Here is a 19,670-nt window from a genome sequence, read left to right on the forward strand (position 1 = left end):
TGCTCTGCACACAGTAATTGCTCAATAAACACGACGGAATGAATGAATGAATGAATGAAATGACTTCACTGGGCCTTAGTTCCCTCATCCCCCCCCCCCCCCAAGATTGTGAGCCCGTTGTTGGGTAGGGACCATCTCCATCTGTTGCCGAATTGCACTTTCCCAGCGCTTAGTCCAGTGCTATGAACACAGTAATTGCTCAATAAACACAATGGAATGAATGAATGAATGAAATCACTTCATTGGGTCTCAGTTCCCTCATCTCCCCCCCACCGACTGTGAGCCCCGTCGTTGGGTAGGGACTGTCTCCATCTGTTGCTGAATTGTACTTTCCAAGCGCTTAGTCCAGTGCTCTGCCCACAGTAATTGCTCAATAAACATGATGGAATGAATGAATGAAGTCACTTCACTGAGCCTCAGTTCCCTCATCTCCCTCCCTCCCCCCTCCGACTGTGAGCCCGTTGTTGGGTAGGGACCGTCTCCATCTGTTGCCGAATTGTATTTTCCAAGTGCTTAGCCCAGTGCTCTGCACACAGTAATTGCTCAATAAACACGAAGGAATGAATGAATGAATGAAATGACTTCACTGGGCCTCAGTTACCTCATCTCCCCCCCCCCCCCCCCCCCCCCCCCCCCGTTTGTGAGCCCTTTGTTGGGTAGGGACCGTCTCCATTTGTTGCCGAATTGTACTTTCCAAGCACTTATTCCAGTGTTCTGCACACAGTAATTGCTCAATAAACATGATGGAATGAATGAAATTGCTTCACTGGGCCTCAGTTCCCTCATCTCCACCCCACACCCCCACCCCCAGACTGTGAGCTCGTTGTTGGATAGGGGCCGTCTCTATCTGTTGCCAAATTGTACTTTCCAAGCGCTTAGTCCAGTGCTCTGCACACATTGCTCAATAAACACAATGGAATGAATGAATGAATGAATGAATGAATGAATGAAGTCACTTCAATGGGCCTCAGTTCCCTCATCTTGCTCCCCGCCACCCCCGACTGTGAGCCCGTTGTTGGGTAAGGACCATCTCCATCTGTTGCCAAATTGTACTTTCCAAGCGCTTAGTCCAGTGCTCTGTACACAGTAAGCGCTCAATAAATACCACTGAATGAATGACTTGGGGTAGTTTGTCAGTTCTAATCCCCGCTCTGCCCCTGGTCTGCTGGGTGACCTTGGGCAACTCACTTCACAGTACCTCAGTTCCCTCATCTTCCCTCCTTCTAGATTGTGAGCCTGTTGTGGGCAGGGATTCTCTCTCTTTATTGCTGAATTGTACTTTCTGAGCGCTTAGTACAGTGCTCTGCACACAGTAAGCACTCAATAAATACAATTGAATGAATGAATGAATGAAGTCACTTCACTGGGCCTCAGTTCCCTAATCTCCTCCCTTCTAGACTGTGAGCCTGTTGTGGGCAGGGATCGTATCTGTTGCCAAATTGTACATTCCAAGTGCTTAGTATAGTGTTCTGCACATTTAGTGCTCAATATATACAATGGAATGAATGAATTGGGGAAGTGTGTTGGTTCTAATCCCCGCTCTGCCACTGGTCTGCTGGGTGACCTTGGGCAAGTCACTTCACTGGGCCTCCGTTCTTTCATCTTCTCCCGCCTCCCCCGCCCCCCCCCACATTGTGAGCCCGTTGTGGGCAGGGATTGTCTCTCTTTATTGTTGAATTGTACTTTCCGAGCGCTTACTACAGCGCTCTATCTACAATAAGCGCTCAATAAATATGATTGAATTAATAAAATGCAGATAGAGACTGTGAGCCCCACGTGGCACAGGGACTGTGTCTAACCCGATTTGGCTGTATTCACCCCAGCATGTAGTACAGTGCTCTGTACACAGTAAGTGCTCAATAAATATGATTGAATGAATGAATGAATAAAATGGGATTGAGGCAATGAGCCCCACATGGGACGGGAACTGTGTCCAACCTGATGTGCTTGTATCCACCCCAGTGCATAGTACAGTGTTGGGCACATAGTAAGCACTTAACAAATACCACAATTATTATTATTATCATTATAAGGCCCCCTCTGCCTTCCCCTCACCCTCTATTGAGCATAGGGAAGCATGGTGTAGTGGAGAGAGCATGGGACTGGGAGGTAGAAGCTCATGGGTTCTAATCCCTCCTCCACCGCTTGTCTGCTGTGTGATCTTGGGCAAGTCACTTCACTTCTCTGAGCCTCGGTTATCTTCTCGGTAAAATGGAGATTGAGACTGTGAGCCTCACATGGGACATCACTGTTGATGGCACTACCATCCTTCCGGTCTCACAAGCCCGCAAACTTGGTGTCATCCTCGACTCCACTCTCTCGTTCACCCCTCACATTCAAGCCGTCACCAAAACCTGTCGGTCTCAGCTCCGCAACATTGCCAAGATCCGCCCTTTCCCCTCCATCCAAACCGCTACCCTGCTCGTTCAAGCTCTCAGCCTATCCCGTCTGGACTACTGTATCAGCCTTCTCTCCAATCTCCCATCCTCTTGTCTCTCCCCACTTCAATCCATACTTCACTCCGCTGCCCGGATTGTCTTTGTCCAGAAACGCTCTGGGCATGTTACTCCCCTCCTCAAAAATCTCCAGTGGCTACCAATCAACCTACGCATCAGGCGGAAACTTCTCACCCTCGGCTTCAAGGCTGTCCATCACCTCGCCCCCTCCTACCTCACCTCCCTTCTCTCCTTCTCCAGCCCAGCCCGCACCCTCCGCTCCTCTGCTGCTAATCTCCTCCCCGTGCCTCGTTCTCGCCTGTCCCGCCGTCAACCCCCGGCCCACGTCAAACCCCTGGCCTGGAATGCCCTCCCTCCCTACGTCTGCCAGGCTGACTCTCTTCCTCCCTTCAAGGCCCTACTGAGAGCTCACCTCCTCCAGGAGGCCCTCCCAGACTGAGCCCCCTCCTTCCTCTCCCCCTCCTCCCCCTCTCCATCCCAACTTACCTCCTTCCCTTCCCCACAGCACCTGTATATATGTACCTATGTTTGTACATATTTATTACTGTATTTATTTTACTTGTACATATCTATTCTATTTTATTTTGTTAATATGTTTGGTTTTGTTTTCTGTCTCCCTCTTCTAGACTGTGAGCCCACTGTTGGGTAGGTACCGTCTTTATATGTTGCCAACTTGTACTTCCCAAGCGCTTCGTACAGTGCTCTGCACACAGTAAGCGCTCAATAAATACGATTGATTGATTGATTGATTGATTAACAGGGGCTGTGTCCAACATGATTTGTTTGTATCCACCCCAGCGCTTAAAACAGGGCCTGGCATGTAGTAATGCTTAACAACTACCATCGTTATTATTATTGTTTCTGTGAGTATTCCCCAGGTTGCAAGGAGCCCAGCTCTCCAGGACCCCTGCCACCCAGTTCCTCTGGGCCCAGCCCCCCCACACCCAGCCATCCCCCTCCCAAGGTCCCAGCTCAGGCTCTCAGGACAACCCCATGGTTTCAGGCCCTCAGTAGCCACAGTTGCACTTACATACATATCTGTACTTTAATTATATTCAAGTCTTTTTCCCTCTTTAGGCTCAGCTCCTTGTTGGCAGAAAATGAGTCTATCAACTCTGTTATTTTATTATATTATACTCTCCCAAGCACTTAGTACAGTGCTCTGCATACAGTAAGCACTCATATATGATTGATTGGTTGTTCACTTACTACAGTTTACACTGAAATCAGGGTTCATCTTTCACCACTTGGAAAGTCCTGCCAATACGTTCATCAAACACAGTACTCAAAATGGCTTGTGTCAGAGCCCCCAATCTCATGGTAAAGAGGTCGTTCCCTAAATTTGTACTTGGAGCTGTATTCTTTGAGCTCTTGATATTCACCCCATCCTCAGCCCCATGGCACTAAATGTATATACCTGTAATTTCTTTATATTAAATGTCTCTCCCTCCCTCTAGACTGTAAACTCTTTGTGGGCAGGGAATGTGTGTACTCTCCCAAGTGCTTAGTACAGTCCCCTGCCCATGGTAGACACTCAATAAATACTATTAACTGACTTAAAATAAATCTCTATATAAAATCATATTTGAAATGAGCTGGATTTCAATCTAACAATAACCTTTCGTAGGAAACCTGTAGGATAAACTAGGTTTTAAAATTTTAATCACTTATATAGGCAGTGCTTAGCCTGAATGCACAACTGGTTTCTGAAAATTGCATCTTAGGTCAGAACCAATTTTCTCAAGGGAACAATGTTAAAAAATGGAGGATTGGTTTCTGAATCAAAACCCAGGAGCCCTGCTTTTACCAAAATTATCCAGATGCCCCATAGGCACTTGGGTACTTACACATCTCCTAAAGCACTTCTGTTCACATTTTTATACTTTTCTATTACTTTCCCCCACTGAACTGTGAACTCCCTAAAGACAGTGACTGTGTTGCCAATTCAATCAATTTATCAATGAATCATATGTATTGAGCACTTACAGTGTGCAAAGCACTGTACTAAGCTTGTTGTGGGCAAGAAACGTATCCACTAATTCTGTTGCATTGTACTCTCCCAAGTGCTTAGTACATAGCTCTGCACATAGTAAGTGCTCAATAAATACCACTGACTGATTAGAGAAGCAGCATGACCTAGTGGATAGAGCACAGGCATGATAGAAGGAACTGGGTTCTAATCTCAGATCTGCCATTTGTCTTCTGTGTGACCTTGGGTAAGTCACTTAACTTCTCTGTGCCTCAGTTACCTTTAAAATGGGGATTAAGACTGTGAGCTCCATGTGGGACAGGGACTATGTCCAATCTGATTAGCTCGTATCTACCCCAGCGCTTAGAACCGAGCTTGACACTTAGTAAATGCTTAACAAATACCATCATTATCCATTGACTCCTACGCCCAGGGAGAATTAATTCACTCCAATGGCTTCAACTAATAATCATAATAATAATAATGATGGCATTTGTTAAGCGCTTACTATGTGCAAAGCACTGTTCAAAGCACTGGGGGGATACAAAGTGATTAGGTTGTACCACGTGGGGCTCACAGTCTTAATCCCCATTTTACAGATGAGGTAACTGAGGCACAGAGAAGTTAAGTGACTTGCCCAAAGTCACACAGCTGACAAGTGGCAGAGCCGGGTTTAGAACCCATGACCTCTGGCTCCCAAGCCTGGGCTCTTTCCACTGAGCCACGCTATGCTCATGATTCCCAAATCTACATCTCCAGCCCCAATCTCTTTCCCCCTGTGCAGTCTTGCACTTCCTCCTGCCTTCAAGACATCTCTACTTGGATGTCCCACAGACACCTCAAACTTAACATGTCCAAAACAAAACTCCTTCTCTTCCCACCCAACTCCTGTCCTGCCCCTGACTTCCTACCTCACAAGCCTGTAACCTTGGTGTTGTCTTCAACTCATCTCTCTCATTCCACCCACACATTTTGTTGCCAAATCTTTTCATTTCTTCCTTCACAACATCGTTAAAATCCACCCTTTCCCCTCCATCCAACCTGCTACCATGCTATTCCAAGCACTTGTCCTAGCCCACCTTGAATACTGCAACTGCCTCCTCTCTGACCTCCCTGCTTCTCCTTAATCCAGTCCATACTTCATTCTGCTGCATGGATTGTTCTACAAAAACGTTCAATCCACGTCTCCCCACCCTTCCAGAACCTCTAATAGCTGCCCACCCATCTCAGCATCAAACAGAAACTCCTTACCATCAGCTTAAAGCACTCAATCAGCTTGCCCCCTCCTACCTCATCTCACTGATTTCCTTCTACACACTTTACTCTTCTAGCATCAGCTTACTCACTGTGCTCCGATCTTGTCTCTCTCACCATTGACCCCTTTCCCACATCCTCCCAGCAGCTTGAAACTCCCTCCCCTTGCACAAATGCCAGACCACCAGTCTTCCCACCTTCAAAGCATTAAGGTCCCATCTCCTCCAGGAGGCCTTTCCCAATTAAGCCCTTTTTTTCTCTGGATCCCTCTCCCTTCTATGTTGCTTATGCACTTCCTTTGGGCATTTGACACTCACTCCACCCTCAACCCCACAGCAATTATGTACATATCTTTAAATTATATTTTATAAATTGTTTATAGTAATTTCTCTCTCTCTCCCTCTAGACTGTAAGCTCACTGTGGGCAGGGAACATGTCTGCCCACTCTGATGTATTGTATTCTCCCAAGCTCTTAGATCAGTGCTCTGCACAAAGGAAGCACTCAATAAGTACCCATTGATTAATTTTGTAAAATGAACTTCAATTATGGACTATACATTAAAAGTATGGGGAATTCTGAAGACAATTTTCCCTGCCTACTTGTATTTTCTTTTTAACTTTAATCTCTTTAAGTCTTGGAAATTATTGTTGTTAAAGTTTAACAAATTAAATCTTTTTTGTGCTTTCATAAAGACTTTTGATACTTTCCTGGTAGTCTTTGGTTAGCCCACACTGCCTGGAACCAGATTAATGCCTGCTACGGGGAAGCAGCAGGCATTTTCATCCTGATGTCGATCTCTTGGAAGCATCTACTGCCACTCTTCCCTAGAAAAGATTTGAGAAAGATGCTAAATACAGCTGCACACTTATTTGTATTTCAGATTTGCTCCTCTCAAAGAGATGTATTCCATCACTGATAATCACATTTTACAGGATACTCCCTCTGGATAGTGTTAGGGGACTGATTTGTGTGCTAAAGGAGATTTCTTACTGGGCTTTCTAAACTCTTACCAAATAAGCAACAGCTTCCAGCAATAGATGGATGGTCCGTTCTGAAGAAGACTGGTGAATCCACATGAAGCCATGTTATCATCTCTGCAAAATGAAAACTGAAAAAAAACCCCAACAAACAACAACTGCCCACTTCAAAACTATCACACAGTTTTCAAGTGGAAAAATGACAGCAATAAAATGGAATAATCTTCCTTAAACAGAGGGGTAATTTATAAAGCTCATTTACTTTAACTTTAGATTTCTGCATATTTAGATATAAGGATTACCCTGTATCTCCCCCAGCACTTAGAACAGTGCTTGGCACATAGTCAGAGCTTAACAAAGGCCGTCATTATCCAGTGCTTAGAACAGTGCTTGGCACACTTATAAGCGCTTAACAAATACCGCCATTATTATTATTATTCCTGGATTAATTTTCCACAGGATGATACTCACGTCAAAGCTCTTTCCTTGGTCTTCTTTAAGCTTCCAATACAGCACTTACAAGTTTTTCAGCGTTACAAAACAAGCTCTGAAGAGCAAAGATTGCATCGTTACGATCTTAATAACTACCAATGATTAATTGACTAGGAGCCCAACAGCCTCCTTCTTTCTCCACTGTTCCGTATATTCAATCGTGTTTTTTGAGCGCTTATTGTGTGCAAAGCACTGTACGGCAGCTCTGTCCCAGTTAGCTTTGCCCTAGACAGAGCCCTGCCCGCTCCACCACAGGAACACCTCCCTCCAAAGTGATCTTTGGGCAAAAACTCTTTTCCTCTTCATGGCTCTGGAGGCTATGTAGTAGCACCTTTGGTGTTTGGGTACGTGCAGTGTTCTGTACACAGTAAGTGCTCAATAAATACGATTGTACGAATGAATGAATAAGGGAACACATCTTTTTCTAAGTCAAACAAAAAGGGCAGCATGGCCTAGTATGGGCCTGGGAGTTAGAAAGAGCTGGGTCCTAATCACAGCTCTGCCGCTTGTCTGATGCGTGACCCTGGTCAAGTCACTTTTCTGTGCCTTAGTTACCGCATCTGTAAAATGGGGCTTAAGACTGGGAATGGATTGTGTCCAACCTGATTAGCCTGTACCTACCCCAGTGCTTAGTACAGTGCCTGGCACATAGTAAGTGCTTAGCAAAAACCATAAGGAAAAAAAAAAAGCAAAGTGTTCATGAGACTTAGAATACTGAGCAAACTCACTTGAAATCTGAACAGCTACATGGGTTTTTTCATGGTTTTATTGAGGTAAAATTTAAATTCTTTATACATATATGCATTATATATATATAGTTAAAAGAGCTAAACAAGGTTCTAAGGCACTTGGAATTGTGCACAGCGAGATATCCTACAATATTATACAATTAGGTAGAACATATTTTGGCTTTTTAAATAACACAAACACAAGTACTATATAAAAAAGATAATACATATTTTTTTCCTTCAGATTACAACAGTGGAATACATATACATTTCTGTATGTGTGCTTATGTTTGCACATACATACTGCAATACAGTACAGATCAAGAACAAAGAAGAAACTGTCTAATTAACCAGTGTACAGTTCCAGTTATTTACACTCACAGATAGTTCACCTGTGTAATATACAGCATCCGATCACTCACTGGAAAGTCTAACATCATTCAGTCAGTCTGATATCGATCACAGCTTGTCACAGCTTTAACTAAAGCTTACAATAACAAATGGATTTGCACATTTTAGTTTTTAAAATCACTGTTACATGTAATATAACAAAAAGCCTGTAATATAACAAAAAGCCTGTTACTGTCAAGTTTGTGTTTTTACAGGATATGGAATTTGATTAAATTTATGCTGAATGATTGGAACACATTGGAATAATTCTAAGCCAACTGATCAAATAATAAAGACATAAAAATGATATATAAATTAGTGCTGTGTATAAACCATCAAAGGGAATTTACCTTGAGGATTATGGCTGCCGTGGGGTTTATTAACACTGAAGTGACAAATCCTAAGCAAAATCTGTCTCAAGCAATATAATGATCATACTGTGATTATACACCAGTAACCAGAACAATCTTGTAGAAAAGCAAGCAAAAAATTTAAGTGGCACAAACATTTTTGGCCCTTTACCATACCAGAACAATGACCTGAGGGTGGGTGGTGTTTTGGCTTTCATATTTCTTTAATTTCCTTCTCAAATAAAATACTACTTCCTAATTAGAAATGGTAAATTTGTAAGTAAATACAAAGGTTCAGCAGAGATTCCCTTTAGTGAAGCCTGATTTTTCCCTAAATGTAATTTAATTCATCCACATGTTCATTTTCATCAAAATTAGGACGCTAAATTAATCATTTATCTTTGTCATCCAACTACAGTTTTACAGTAACTCATTAAATACATTACCACAAACTTGCCACCACAAGCAACAAACAGAATGGACACATTCCAACATCATTTCAATGAATTTAATGTTTTGTCCCAGTAAAACGTGCCAGGCATTCATGAGTGACCTTCATTTCTTGATTCATTGGGTAAGTAGAACCCAGAGTTAATCCATTTTCCTTACTAAACACAGACTCTGTATTTCCTTTTGGAAAAATATAACCAGGTGGAGAAGGTCATAGGTTCTAATCCTGGCTCTGCCATTTGTCTGCTGTGTGACCTTGGGGAAGTCACTTCACTTCTCTATGCCTCAGTTACCTCATCTGCAAAATGGGGATTGAGACTGTGAGCCCCGCATGGGACAGGGACTGTGTCCAACCTGATTAGCTCATATTCACCCTGGTGCTTAATACAGTTCCTGGCATATAGTAAGCACTTAAAAATATAATAATAATAATTCTAAAATAGATCAAGTGGTGAATTCAGAAATCCGCTGTTAGGTTCAAAGCCTTTTTTAATGGCCCATGTGTTGGGTTTATTGATCCCTTGAAGATTTTGGGGGTTGTTATCTGAACACAAAAGAACATTTGCTTTGGAGAGATGAATCCCCTTTTTTTAGTGGGGGACATGGGCAAAGTGACCTGACAGTCTCCCAACTGGCTGGGATTGGGACTCGGCAGAAGGGACAGGAGATTTCCTGCCCGATAAATTCCCGGAGCAAACTAAAGTCATTCTTCTATGCAGAAACACTGATTTGCCGAAAGAGAATCTGCCAGAGAACTCTGGATCTAGAAACCTTTACTAGTGGGATGCTTGGGGACAGATTGGCCCAGCTATCACAGTGCCTTACAAAAAGCCTACATGTAACCAGATGTAAACTACTTTGAATACTTGCAGAAGCTCATATTCTTTCCATTGCTGTCTTGGAAAAGACTCATTCGTACATTGCAGGGTGAATGTGTAAACGCAATACCTGAAAATGAGAGTAAAACAGAGAAGGGCAGTGCTTTTGTGGAGGATGTTCTTCCCCCTGCTTTTTCAACTTTCAGAATCTCTCTGCCTGATGCTTCTCTTCATAAACAATCCTAACTCGCCTCTCACCAGTCATTCTATAACCACTGACCTCCTTTTTGAGCTGGCAAGGAAATTTATATTTCCTTCTTGAAAATAGATTCCTAGCAATCAAATGTCATCTTTCACAAATGGGCTTCTTTGGTCTTGACCTTTTGAAACCACTTTTGGATCCAACATTGTGCCACTGAAATGAGTTCAATTCTGAAAGAGAATGAACCCTTTTAGCACAATTGAATACACAAACAGCAAATTGAATGGTACACTGCAACTCTGAAAGGCCCCCTTGATCTGAATTAATTCACCTTAAGGGGCAGGGCACATGGGATGGGGATATAATTTATTCTTTACTTGTTGTACCATCAGGCCTGATGTGTTGGCAAAATGCAATGTGAACAAAAAACCACTGCTGACATTTTGTTTGGGAACAATTAGACTGCACCTTTGTGATAAAAACTAGCAGAAAAGGTTTCCCCAAATTGTGTCGGGGACTCTACTGATCTGGTGCAAAATTTAGAACGATATGCAAAATTTGCTGCTGCCACCATCTATGGAAGACTGCAAGATGAAGTGGTTTTCTAAGAGTACAGAAGGCACAAGCAAAATCTTCACTGGGTTATGTAAATCTAGAGGCAAATCTTACTTGTGGGTGAGATTACTTTTTTTTTCCACCTTGAGAAAAACATGACAAAATGATAATCTATGGAAGTTGCACACTAACTCTAAAAGACATAAAACACTTATTTAATAAAACTGTGACAATAAGAAATTCAGTGTTAACACTGTTAGTTTCTAGTCTGTACGTTTGTTGTTGGCAGGGAACTTGTCTACCAGCTCTGTTCTCCCAAGCACTTAAAACAGTGCTCTGCACACAGTAGGTGCTTAATAAATACGATCGATTGATTAAATGGGTGCCACTGTTTTCAAATGAGCTGAACCAGGAAAGAAGGGCAGGGTGTAAATCCTGAATTGAAAAATACTTTTCTTTCACCTAACAACTTTCACATCATTTTTGAGTCATTTTTTGTTGATTCAGTACTTTGGATTTATTCTCAAAACAGGTTTTTGTTTTTTTTTAAAGCAGTTAATTGAAATGTTTACCACCTTCTGAAACCTGAATCTCTGAGATTCTCTGTTTTCCTTCTACTACCATATTACATTACTAAGATTTATAGAAGGAATAGTGAATCATGTTTCTTTTTGCTGCCAGAGGGAAAGGGAGAATGAAACCTAAAAGCCCATCCTGTTAAGGAAAAGAAAGAAAATCATTTGATTGCTTTTCCTTGTAACTAAATACCTTCTTAATGCATATACAACTTTTCTGCTGGTAATCAGAGTTTTTAATGGATTTTTTTAAAAAATAACTTTAAATTTTACTTTAGTTTTCTATCATAAAATGGCCTCATTTGAAAGGACTAGAATTACTCCTTGGGAACTTTTGCATTTTATAAACAGGGAAATGGATTTACTGTAAAGGTCATTTCCCTTGATTTTTCTAATATATCTACCACAACTGAAAGTCACCCAAAATTTGAGATTTGTTCAAAAGATCTGCAAAATACCAACCGTTAACTTGTTACTTTGGATGATATTGTCTTTAGCCAACTAAACTTGCTCAGCCTTAGACTGGAGGAGTGTGAAACAGTTCTAACTCTATTCATTTCCCTCTTCATTGTTAGGGGAAATAGTTACATATTTCATCTCTCTCTGGGTTTCTGAAGAGATGATTTAATCTGCATAGTTCTGGTGCTGCAGAGGTTCAGATGAAGCTAATCTTCTCTGGTAACTGCTGTGACCTTTCAAAGGTGGCAGGTGCAACCCAGAGTCCTACAACTGTACAAAAAAAAGGCCCTCCTGAAAGGGCTCTGACCTCTGTACATGCACATAATAATAACGATGGCATTTATTAAGCACTTACTATGTGCAAAGCACTGTTCTAAGCACTGGAGAGGTTACAAGCTGATTAGGTTGTCCCATGGGGGGCTCACAGTCTAAATCCCCATTTTACAGATGAGGTAACTGAGGCACAGAGAAGTTAAGTGACTTGCCCTAAGTCACACAGCTGACAATTGGTGGAGCCGGGATTTGAACCCATGACCTCTCACTCCAAAGCCTGTGCTCTTTCCACTGAGCCACACACATGGATGGGGAGCTTTCATAGGTTCTCCCATATTAAGAAGGCAGGCAAAAAGGAGGTCAGTGGTTATAGAATGACTGGTGAGAGGTGAGTCAGGATTGTTTGGAAAGCACCAACTACACATTTCTACATTCACTGTCCCTGGAAACTGGGCTGATGGTGAGGCGGTCTGGTACTTACAATAATAATAATAATAAATAAACAATTGTTAAAGCCTTGCTGTTCAGAATACAAATTGGCTCACAGTCATGAATTTAATGTCCCCCCACTTGCAGAATAATGAATTGAGTTTCCTATTATATAAAGGGATCAGAATGGCTATTTTGGTAAACATATCCTGCCTTTCCAGCTTTATGTTGCTTTTCTTCCAAGTCTGGCTTTAACAAAGCACAAAATGGGATATGCAGTAGATGACAGTATATGCTCAGGTGAGATCAATCCCATACTGGGAACAAAGTACTGGGCCAAACAGATTTTCCTCTTCATGCCTGTGGGCATTCCCACTTTAGGAAGAGGAGAACTGGACTACTTAACCCTTCCATTTTTGACTAACGAGAATATCTCCTTTTATCAAAACAAGCATTCTTGCAAGAACACTATATTTTAGAGCACAGTTTGGATAGGGTGTAGTGGAAAAACAGGGAACACAGCTATTATAATACATCTGTGACTCTTCAAGGAATGCCTTCTAAAAGCATGAATCGCAAAGCAACATTTATCTGTACTTCATAAACATTAACAAAAGAACCCAGTTTACAACTGTTTACTGGTGACTTTAAGTGGTTGAAAATTGAGATGCTAATAACCTATTGATAAGTGCTAGAGAAAAGATCAGGCAAAGCAGATTGCTTAAAACAAACTTTGGTAGGTTTTTTTTTCATCTTCCATAAACCCTCTTGAATTTCACCCACGGTGAAAGACCTGGGAACTATTTCCATTAATTTCCAACCGTTTTTTCCCAATGCCTACGTTACCATTGATAACTTGGCATCAAGCTTTTGATAACATGAGGGTTTTCAGCAAGGCAACTACCATATGTGTTACGTGTTTTGGAGAGAGCACTGTTAGGGAGCATTCTAATGACAATGCACATCTATCTGGATAGAACACAACATGCTGTTTGAGAAATTGGCTGTGAGCATTCGCACATAACAGTGAAAAACACACACAGCGTAAATGACACAGTGTAACGTAAGTCTTCTTCTCAGTGAGGTTTTTCATGATTGTAACACCAAAAGACAGAACTGGGCTTATTTGTTACTTAGAGAATAATGCAATGGAATGGAATCCCATTATCTGGAATGAAAGTCATCAGATTCTAAATGAAAATGAAGATCCTTCTTTTGCACTGTTTACTTGTTGCAACAAAACTACCTTCTCTATTTACAGAAAATAACACAGAATCTGTTAATTTTTTTTCTGTGCTTTTAACATTCCCAATCGATTCTATTCTAATTCTAATTCAATTCTAATTCAATTCTAAATTACTGGCTATTCTAATTATTAATTTTCCCCATTATTATCCTGCAAAGTGTTAAACAGAATCTGAAAATGTCCCAATGTCACACCAACATATAACCCCAATAAAGTCATTGGGTTAAACTACTTCCAATAAAGAGGACCCAGATGATTTTTTTAAGTCTTTTATAAAAAATGATCCAACAGCTCCACATTTAGTTGTTCTTGAAAATATCTAAATTTAGCTACTAGATTGCATGCTTGCTTCTGGTCTGAAATCTAAAATTACAATCTCCATATTCTGAACTGCAAAATGCCAGAGAATCCATCCCAAACTCTGGGGTGAAAAAGCAAAGCTATTATCCATATTGCATTACCATTCTGATTTTAAGTGTTTAAAAAAAATTTCCAATTGCTTTCCCTTTTGAAAAAGGATAAAGAGAACAAGTATGGCGACGATGGGCACTGGGAACAGAAATGTCATTCTGTGAACACTACTCAAAGGAAAGTTGTTAGCATGTAAGACATTAAAAAATTTCTTTGTGTAAACAATGCTCTAAGATGGTGAAAGACCTTATGTAGGTTCAACTTCATAATGAAGCCACATGTTACTTTGAAAACTCTAATGTTACTGACAATTTTACTTTGATAAAATGTACTCATGTATTACCAAATGCAATTTACAGAGTTTTAAAGAAGCAACTAGGCATTCTTCACACACAATTTAACAGGCAGTTTTCTAAAGGCCCTCAATAAGTATTTATTGATTCACATTTCTTTTTTTTTTGGTAGCAGTGATTCAAGGGATCTACTTAATGCAGCACTTAAGCTAAAAAAAACTGTAGGCTTGTTCATCACTGTCCAGGCCTAGTCAAAACAGTACACTTGTATCTATAATGTTTTTGTTTGGATTCAGAATAGAAGGATGTCATGTTAGTCAATACCCTCTATCTCCAATCAGGGGATGCTTGTAATGTTGAGAAACCAAAACTTGTGGGACAGACCAAGAGTAACATTTCTCATCCAGAAACACAGGGTTCTGTTGTATCTGCCCTTAATTCCTGCTCCTGAAATCCTAATGCTTGCTGTTGAAGGTACACCGGGTAAGAGTATAAAAAATGTAAAGCATGTATAGCTATGCTACTTGAACATGCAACATATTTTTTAAGCATGCTTGTTAGAGTCTGTATAAGCCTCCTGTATTTAAGGAAAATATGCATGAATACATTCAGAAACTTATTTCTGGCAACTGGGTTCACTGGCACCACAAACTGAAACTACTGAACGGTATTTTAGTACTCATGAAATGAGAACGATATTCCTGGGATAGGAGGAGTCTTAAGAAATTCCCACAGGATAAGTCCATGAGTTCCTATTTTGTAACTGTCACTATCATTCTTTCCTCATTTCTTTGCTAACTTAACAAGTGAAGTGCTCTTTTTCTTATTTTCCCTCCCCTCCCCGTCTCGCTCCCCACAATCCCACTCCCAGTTTTCCTTGAATATCATGCTGTAAGGTTTGAGTTCCTGGCATCAGGAAGCCCAATGATTGTCTTCTGCTAATCTTCCTCGGTCAAAAATTCTGATGAAGAAAAATTAACAAAACCACATGAACTGGTGATGGAAACCATAATACTTCTTATTATCAACACAGTTGCTAGGAAGAAAGGATCACTGTGCACTTTCCCTTTCCTCCAGCATTGGAGCTCTCTAATAAAGGGGAGTACACCTTCTTCAATAAAGTTGAAGGTCACTCTCTTCTTTAACCACATGTTAAGCTGTAGCATACACACACACACACCCACACACATACACACACTCTCTCCTCTCTCTCTCTCATTCCAGTGCAATATCAGGTCTTCAGGAAGCATCACTTTCCCCAAAGGTTATCAGTATTTGTTTCACAATAGTCTTCCATTACATTATGGACGATGAAACCTGAAAATAAATCAAACACAACTCTAAGAATCTGTTCTATAAAGAGAACTTATTATCTGATTCTTGCACAGATTAAATGAAAAAAATATGTATTTTTAAATCAGTGATAGTTCCAGAAGGCTTATATATTTGGAGCTGTTCAAAAGATACCATTTACTTGAGCATTTTCAGAAAACAGTGGCTTAACATAGTGGCAAATACAAAGGTATTTTTGTATTTACATTTCAATTGTCTTGAATTCAATTTCTGATTTCAGCAGCAAATGTGTGAACCTCATTTTCTACATTTGAAAACCCGGGATAAATACTTACCTGAAGGTAGTAAGGAGATTGTAAACTCTTGAGGTGTTCAGCATTTAGTACAGTGCCTGGCACATAGTAAGTGCTTAACAAATACCATAATTATTATTATAATTACCATCTTCAATACATAATTTAAATAGTAATAATGACTGTATTTAAGTGCTTACTATTTGCCAGGCACTGTAGTAAGCACTGGGGTGGATACAAGCTAGTCGAGTTGCACACAGTCCCTATCCCACATGGGGCTCACAGCCTCAATCTCCATTTTACTGATGAAGTAAATGAGGCACAGAGAAGTGAAGTGACTTGCCCAAGGTCACAGAGCAGACAAGTGGAGGAGCTGAATTTCCTGAGTCATACAGAAATTTTGGGAAACCAGCAATCACAGAGACTTGATTTTTGTTTTTATACTGAATCTTGATGTTGGAGGAGAAAAATAATTTAACCAGTTTGTCAGAATGTTTGACACTTCACCTTTTAATGTGAATGGTTTGTATCTAATTGCAAATTTCCTAGTAAATTGTGTGGGTACTCCACATAGGTAAGGAGCATTTAATCAGCTTGGATTCTGGTCCACTGTGGACATTCCAAAACAATAATGCAAAATTCCAAGTATGAAATGCAAATATTGACATCTTATTCAATAATTCTGTTCACTTACAGGTCTTTACTGTTTTTGGTTTGCTGTGTATAAATATATGTGTATGTATATTATGTTGCCGAATTGTATTTTCCAAGTGCTTAGTACAGTGCTCTGCACACAGTAAGTGCTCAATAAATACAACTGAATGAATGAATGAATGAATCAAATGGAAAAATAGAGATTCCCAAATCCATCCTAGAGATGCTTCATGTTCTGAACGGCAATAGATTGAGACATTGCTGGACTACAGGACATTCCACAAATTCTAGTCTACTCTTACCCTCATGAAATATAGATCTCTGGATGACAGCAGAAGGGTAAAGGTGGCACCAACTGCCTGATGTGGTAAACTAAATGATCAGGATTCAAATGAAACAAAGATAATCAATAACAAATTAATTGGAGGAACTGAATCTCTTTTGTAACTGTTCATCTAGAATTGGAACCTGTTCCATTCTCCTGCTTTACTCAAATGGCTATGGGGAGGTGAATCAGCTCCCTTAACATCCATCTTGCACTGCACCAAACTTTAATGGCCAGAGGTTTACAATTGTAAAGCACTCTTAAGCCCGCAACTACTGCATGGTCCATATTCATCTGAAAAGCAGGTTTAATATAGCCAATCTTCTTCAGAGCTTGTTTATCAGAAAGAATGAAAGTTTTGATTTTCAGTCTTATATAAACAAAGAAATAAATTTACAATTGGGTCGCCAAAAATGTTCTCCTAGCCTGTATGCTCCTTGTGGGCAGGGAATGTGTCCACCAACTCTCTAATATTGTGCTCTTGTCATCATCATCATCATCAATGCTATTTATTGAGTGCTTACTATGTACAGAGCACAGTACTAAGCGCTTGGGAGAGTACAATACAACAGAGTTGGCACATACCTTCCCTGCCCACATTGCCCCACATACATAGTTCAGTGTTCTGCCCACAATGTCCCACACATTTAATACAGTGTTCTGTCCACAGTACCACAATAAGTGCTCAATAAACACCACTGACTGATTGATTCTCCTCTATTCCATCAGTTTTTGTTCTTCATACAGTGAAAGTCTTTTGACAGTCTTTTGAAATCCCCTAAACCTACATACCAGTGTATGATTCTATTGCTTTTCTTCTTTCCCTAACTGGTAATAGAAACTAAATGCTGAATACTTAACATTCTTCTTTATTAGACGGTTAGAGAATCATTCTACAACTCTTGGTGCAATGGAATAAAGAGACACAATGCAATATTTCTGAGATTACAACAGAGATCTCTGAAAAGACATCAATCCAGACTGGAGTGCAGTAACCTCTCCCAAACGTTGTGACAGCATTGTGACAGAAGTAGCAATGGCCTTTACTGAGTGCCTACTAGGTGAAATGCCCTGCACTAAACGCTTGGAAAAGTACAATGGAAGTGAAAGGCTCATAATTTAATTTAATGATAAATCTCTTAAAATATTTCCATAATGATTTGACTTTAACAAATTATTACAATGTTTTACGAAAAACTCTCTCCACACTTTTGTTTGTTTTTTACTCTTAGAAAATGTGATGTTTATCATATTCTCACACTGATCTTTAATTCCTTTTTGCTAGCCAGTGGTTGTTTTTGCTGGCTTACAGCAGGCTGGGCTACACAGGAGAACAGAGATTACATAAAAGATCCATCATTCCTGTTACTTGGTTTTGTTTCCTTTTGTGTGAGGTTTAAAGAAAGAGGTTAATTTTTCTTATAATCTTAGTGTGGATTGACTTGTCCTATGATAGGAGAAGTGTGGCTCAGTGGGAAGAGCATGGGCTTTGGAGTCAGAGGTCATGGATTCAAATCCTGGCTCTGCCAACTGTCATCTGTGTGACTTTGGGCAAGTCACTTAACTTCTCTGGGCCTCAGTTACCTCATCTGTAAAATGGGGATTAAAACTGTGAGCCCACCTGGGACAACCTGATCACCTTGTAACCTCCCCAGCACTTAGAACAGTGCTTTTCACATAGTAAGTGCTTAACAAATACCATTATTATTATTATTATTATTATGATACATAATAAATAGGGCCTGAGTATCAAAACTAAAAATCTTGTAGAGAGGAGGCTGAAAAAGAGGAAGAAGAGAAGGAAGAGGAGAAGTAACAGCAGGAGAAGGAGGAGAAGGAGAAGGAAAGAACAGTGTTTTGGCTAGAACACTCTCAGAGAATTACGGAAAGTTTGTCCAGCCTGTTTGAATACCGGATGTCATAATCGCAAAAGAAATAATTTGTGTGTTTGACATAGCAACAGGTGAGCAACACTGTGAGACTTTTCAAGAATACAACCTCTAAAAGAAGGCTTCATTTCCGAGTTCTGCAGCTTGATAATGAATACAGACCTTTATTCCCTTCATCAGAACTGTCAAATCTCTGAGATACTTGTTTTGTTTATCTGTATGACCTTTTTATCGGATGTCATTACTCACAAGGAAAGACAAAAGAGAGTGGAAGAAGGTAAGCAGGTTGGGCAAAGGACAACTACACATTTCCTCAATTCCAAGGTATCTGAGTAATAGGAATAAAGAACAGCTCAGGATAGCTTTTACTGATTTCTCTACAGTGGCTTCCTTGTGAACTCCGATTTTGAAAATTATTGCATTTTTGATATGATGCATTATCTCAAACATTTGGTTTTGAAAATATGTGGCAACAACCAGAAATATCCAACTTGTTTTTCATGTTGAAATAGAATGAAGCCTGAATCCTACGCAAGAATATTTACTAGAAACCTGAAACATGGAAAAAAAAGTTTATTTTAATAGAGCTGAATACGTTTGGATCAGGGATGTTAGTCAAACAGAAGAATATGAATTTTGGTACCCTAATTTGAAAAAGTTTGATAACCAATATATTAGAGTAATTTATTGGAGGAGACCACATTGCCCTTTCTATTATATCCTGGGCATCCACTGTCTCTTTCCCTCAACTTCGAAGTATGCACACGTTTGCTAGGCTTTGGGTGCCATTAAGCAGCAAAGCAGCTGAGGCCAAGCTGCAGTGGCAAAGAAAATAACTTCCTCTTGATCTTTACCTTCCTGCCCTAGAAAAATCCCAGTGAAACTAAG

General features: G+C 40.4%; 1 protein-coding gene across 6 annotated transcripts in view; it reads right to left on the minus strand.

Moving 5' to 3' along the window:
* Positions 1–12,180: 12,180 nt before the first annotated feature.
* PHACTR2 (phosphatase and actin regulator 2) overlaps positions 12,181–19,670 on the minus strand; it is a 235,623-nt gene continuing 228,133 nt past the window's right edge. For all 6 annotated transcript variants that reach the window (XM_038771215.1, XM_038771224.1, XM_038771242.1 and 3 more), the window contains one exon: positions 12,181–15,645. In XM_038771215.1, coding sequence (XP_038627143.1) covers positions 15,630–15,645 — 16 coding nt within the window. In that variant the 3' untranslated portion in view covers positions 12,181–15,629. The remainder of the gene's footprint in view (positions 15,646–19,670) is intronic.

The sequence above is a fragment of the Tachyglossus aculeatus genome, chromosome 2 (assembly GCF_015852505.1).
Source record: "Tachyglossus aculeatus isolate mTacAcu1 chromosome 2, mTacAcu1.pri, whole genome shotgun sequence".
Taxonomy (NCBI): domain Eukaryota; kingdom Metazoa; phylum Chordata; class Mammalia; order Monotremata; family Tachyglossidae; genus Tachyglossus; species Tachyglossus aculeatus.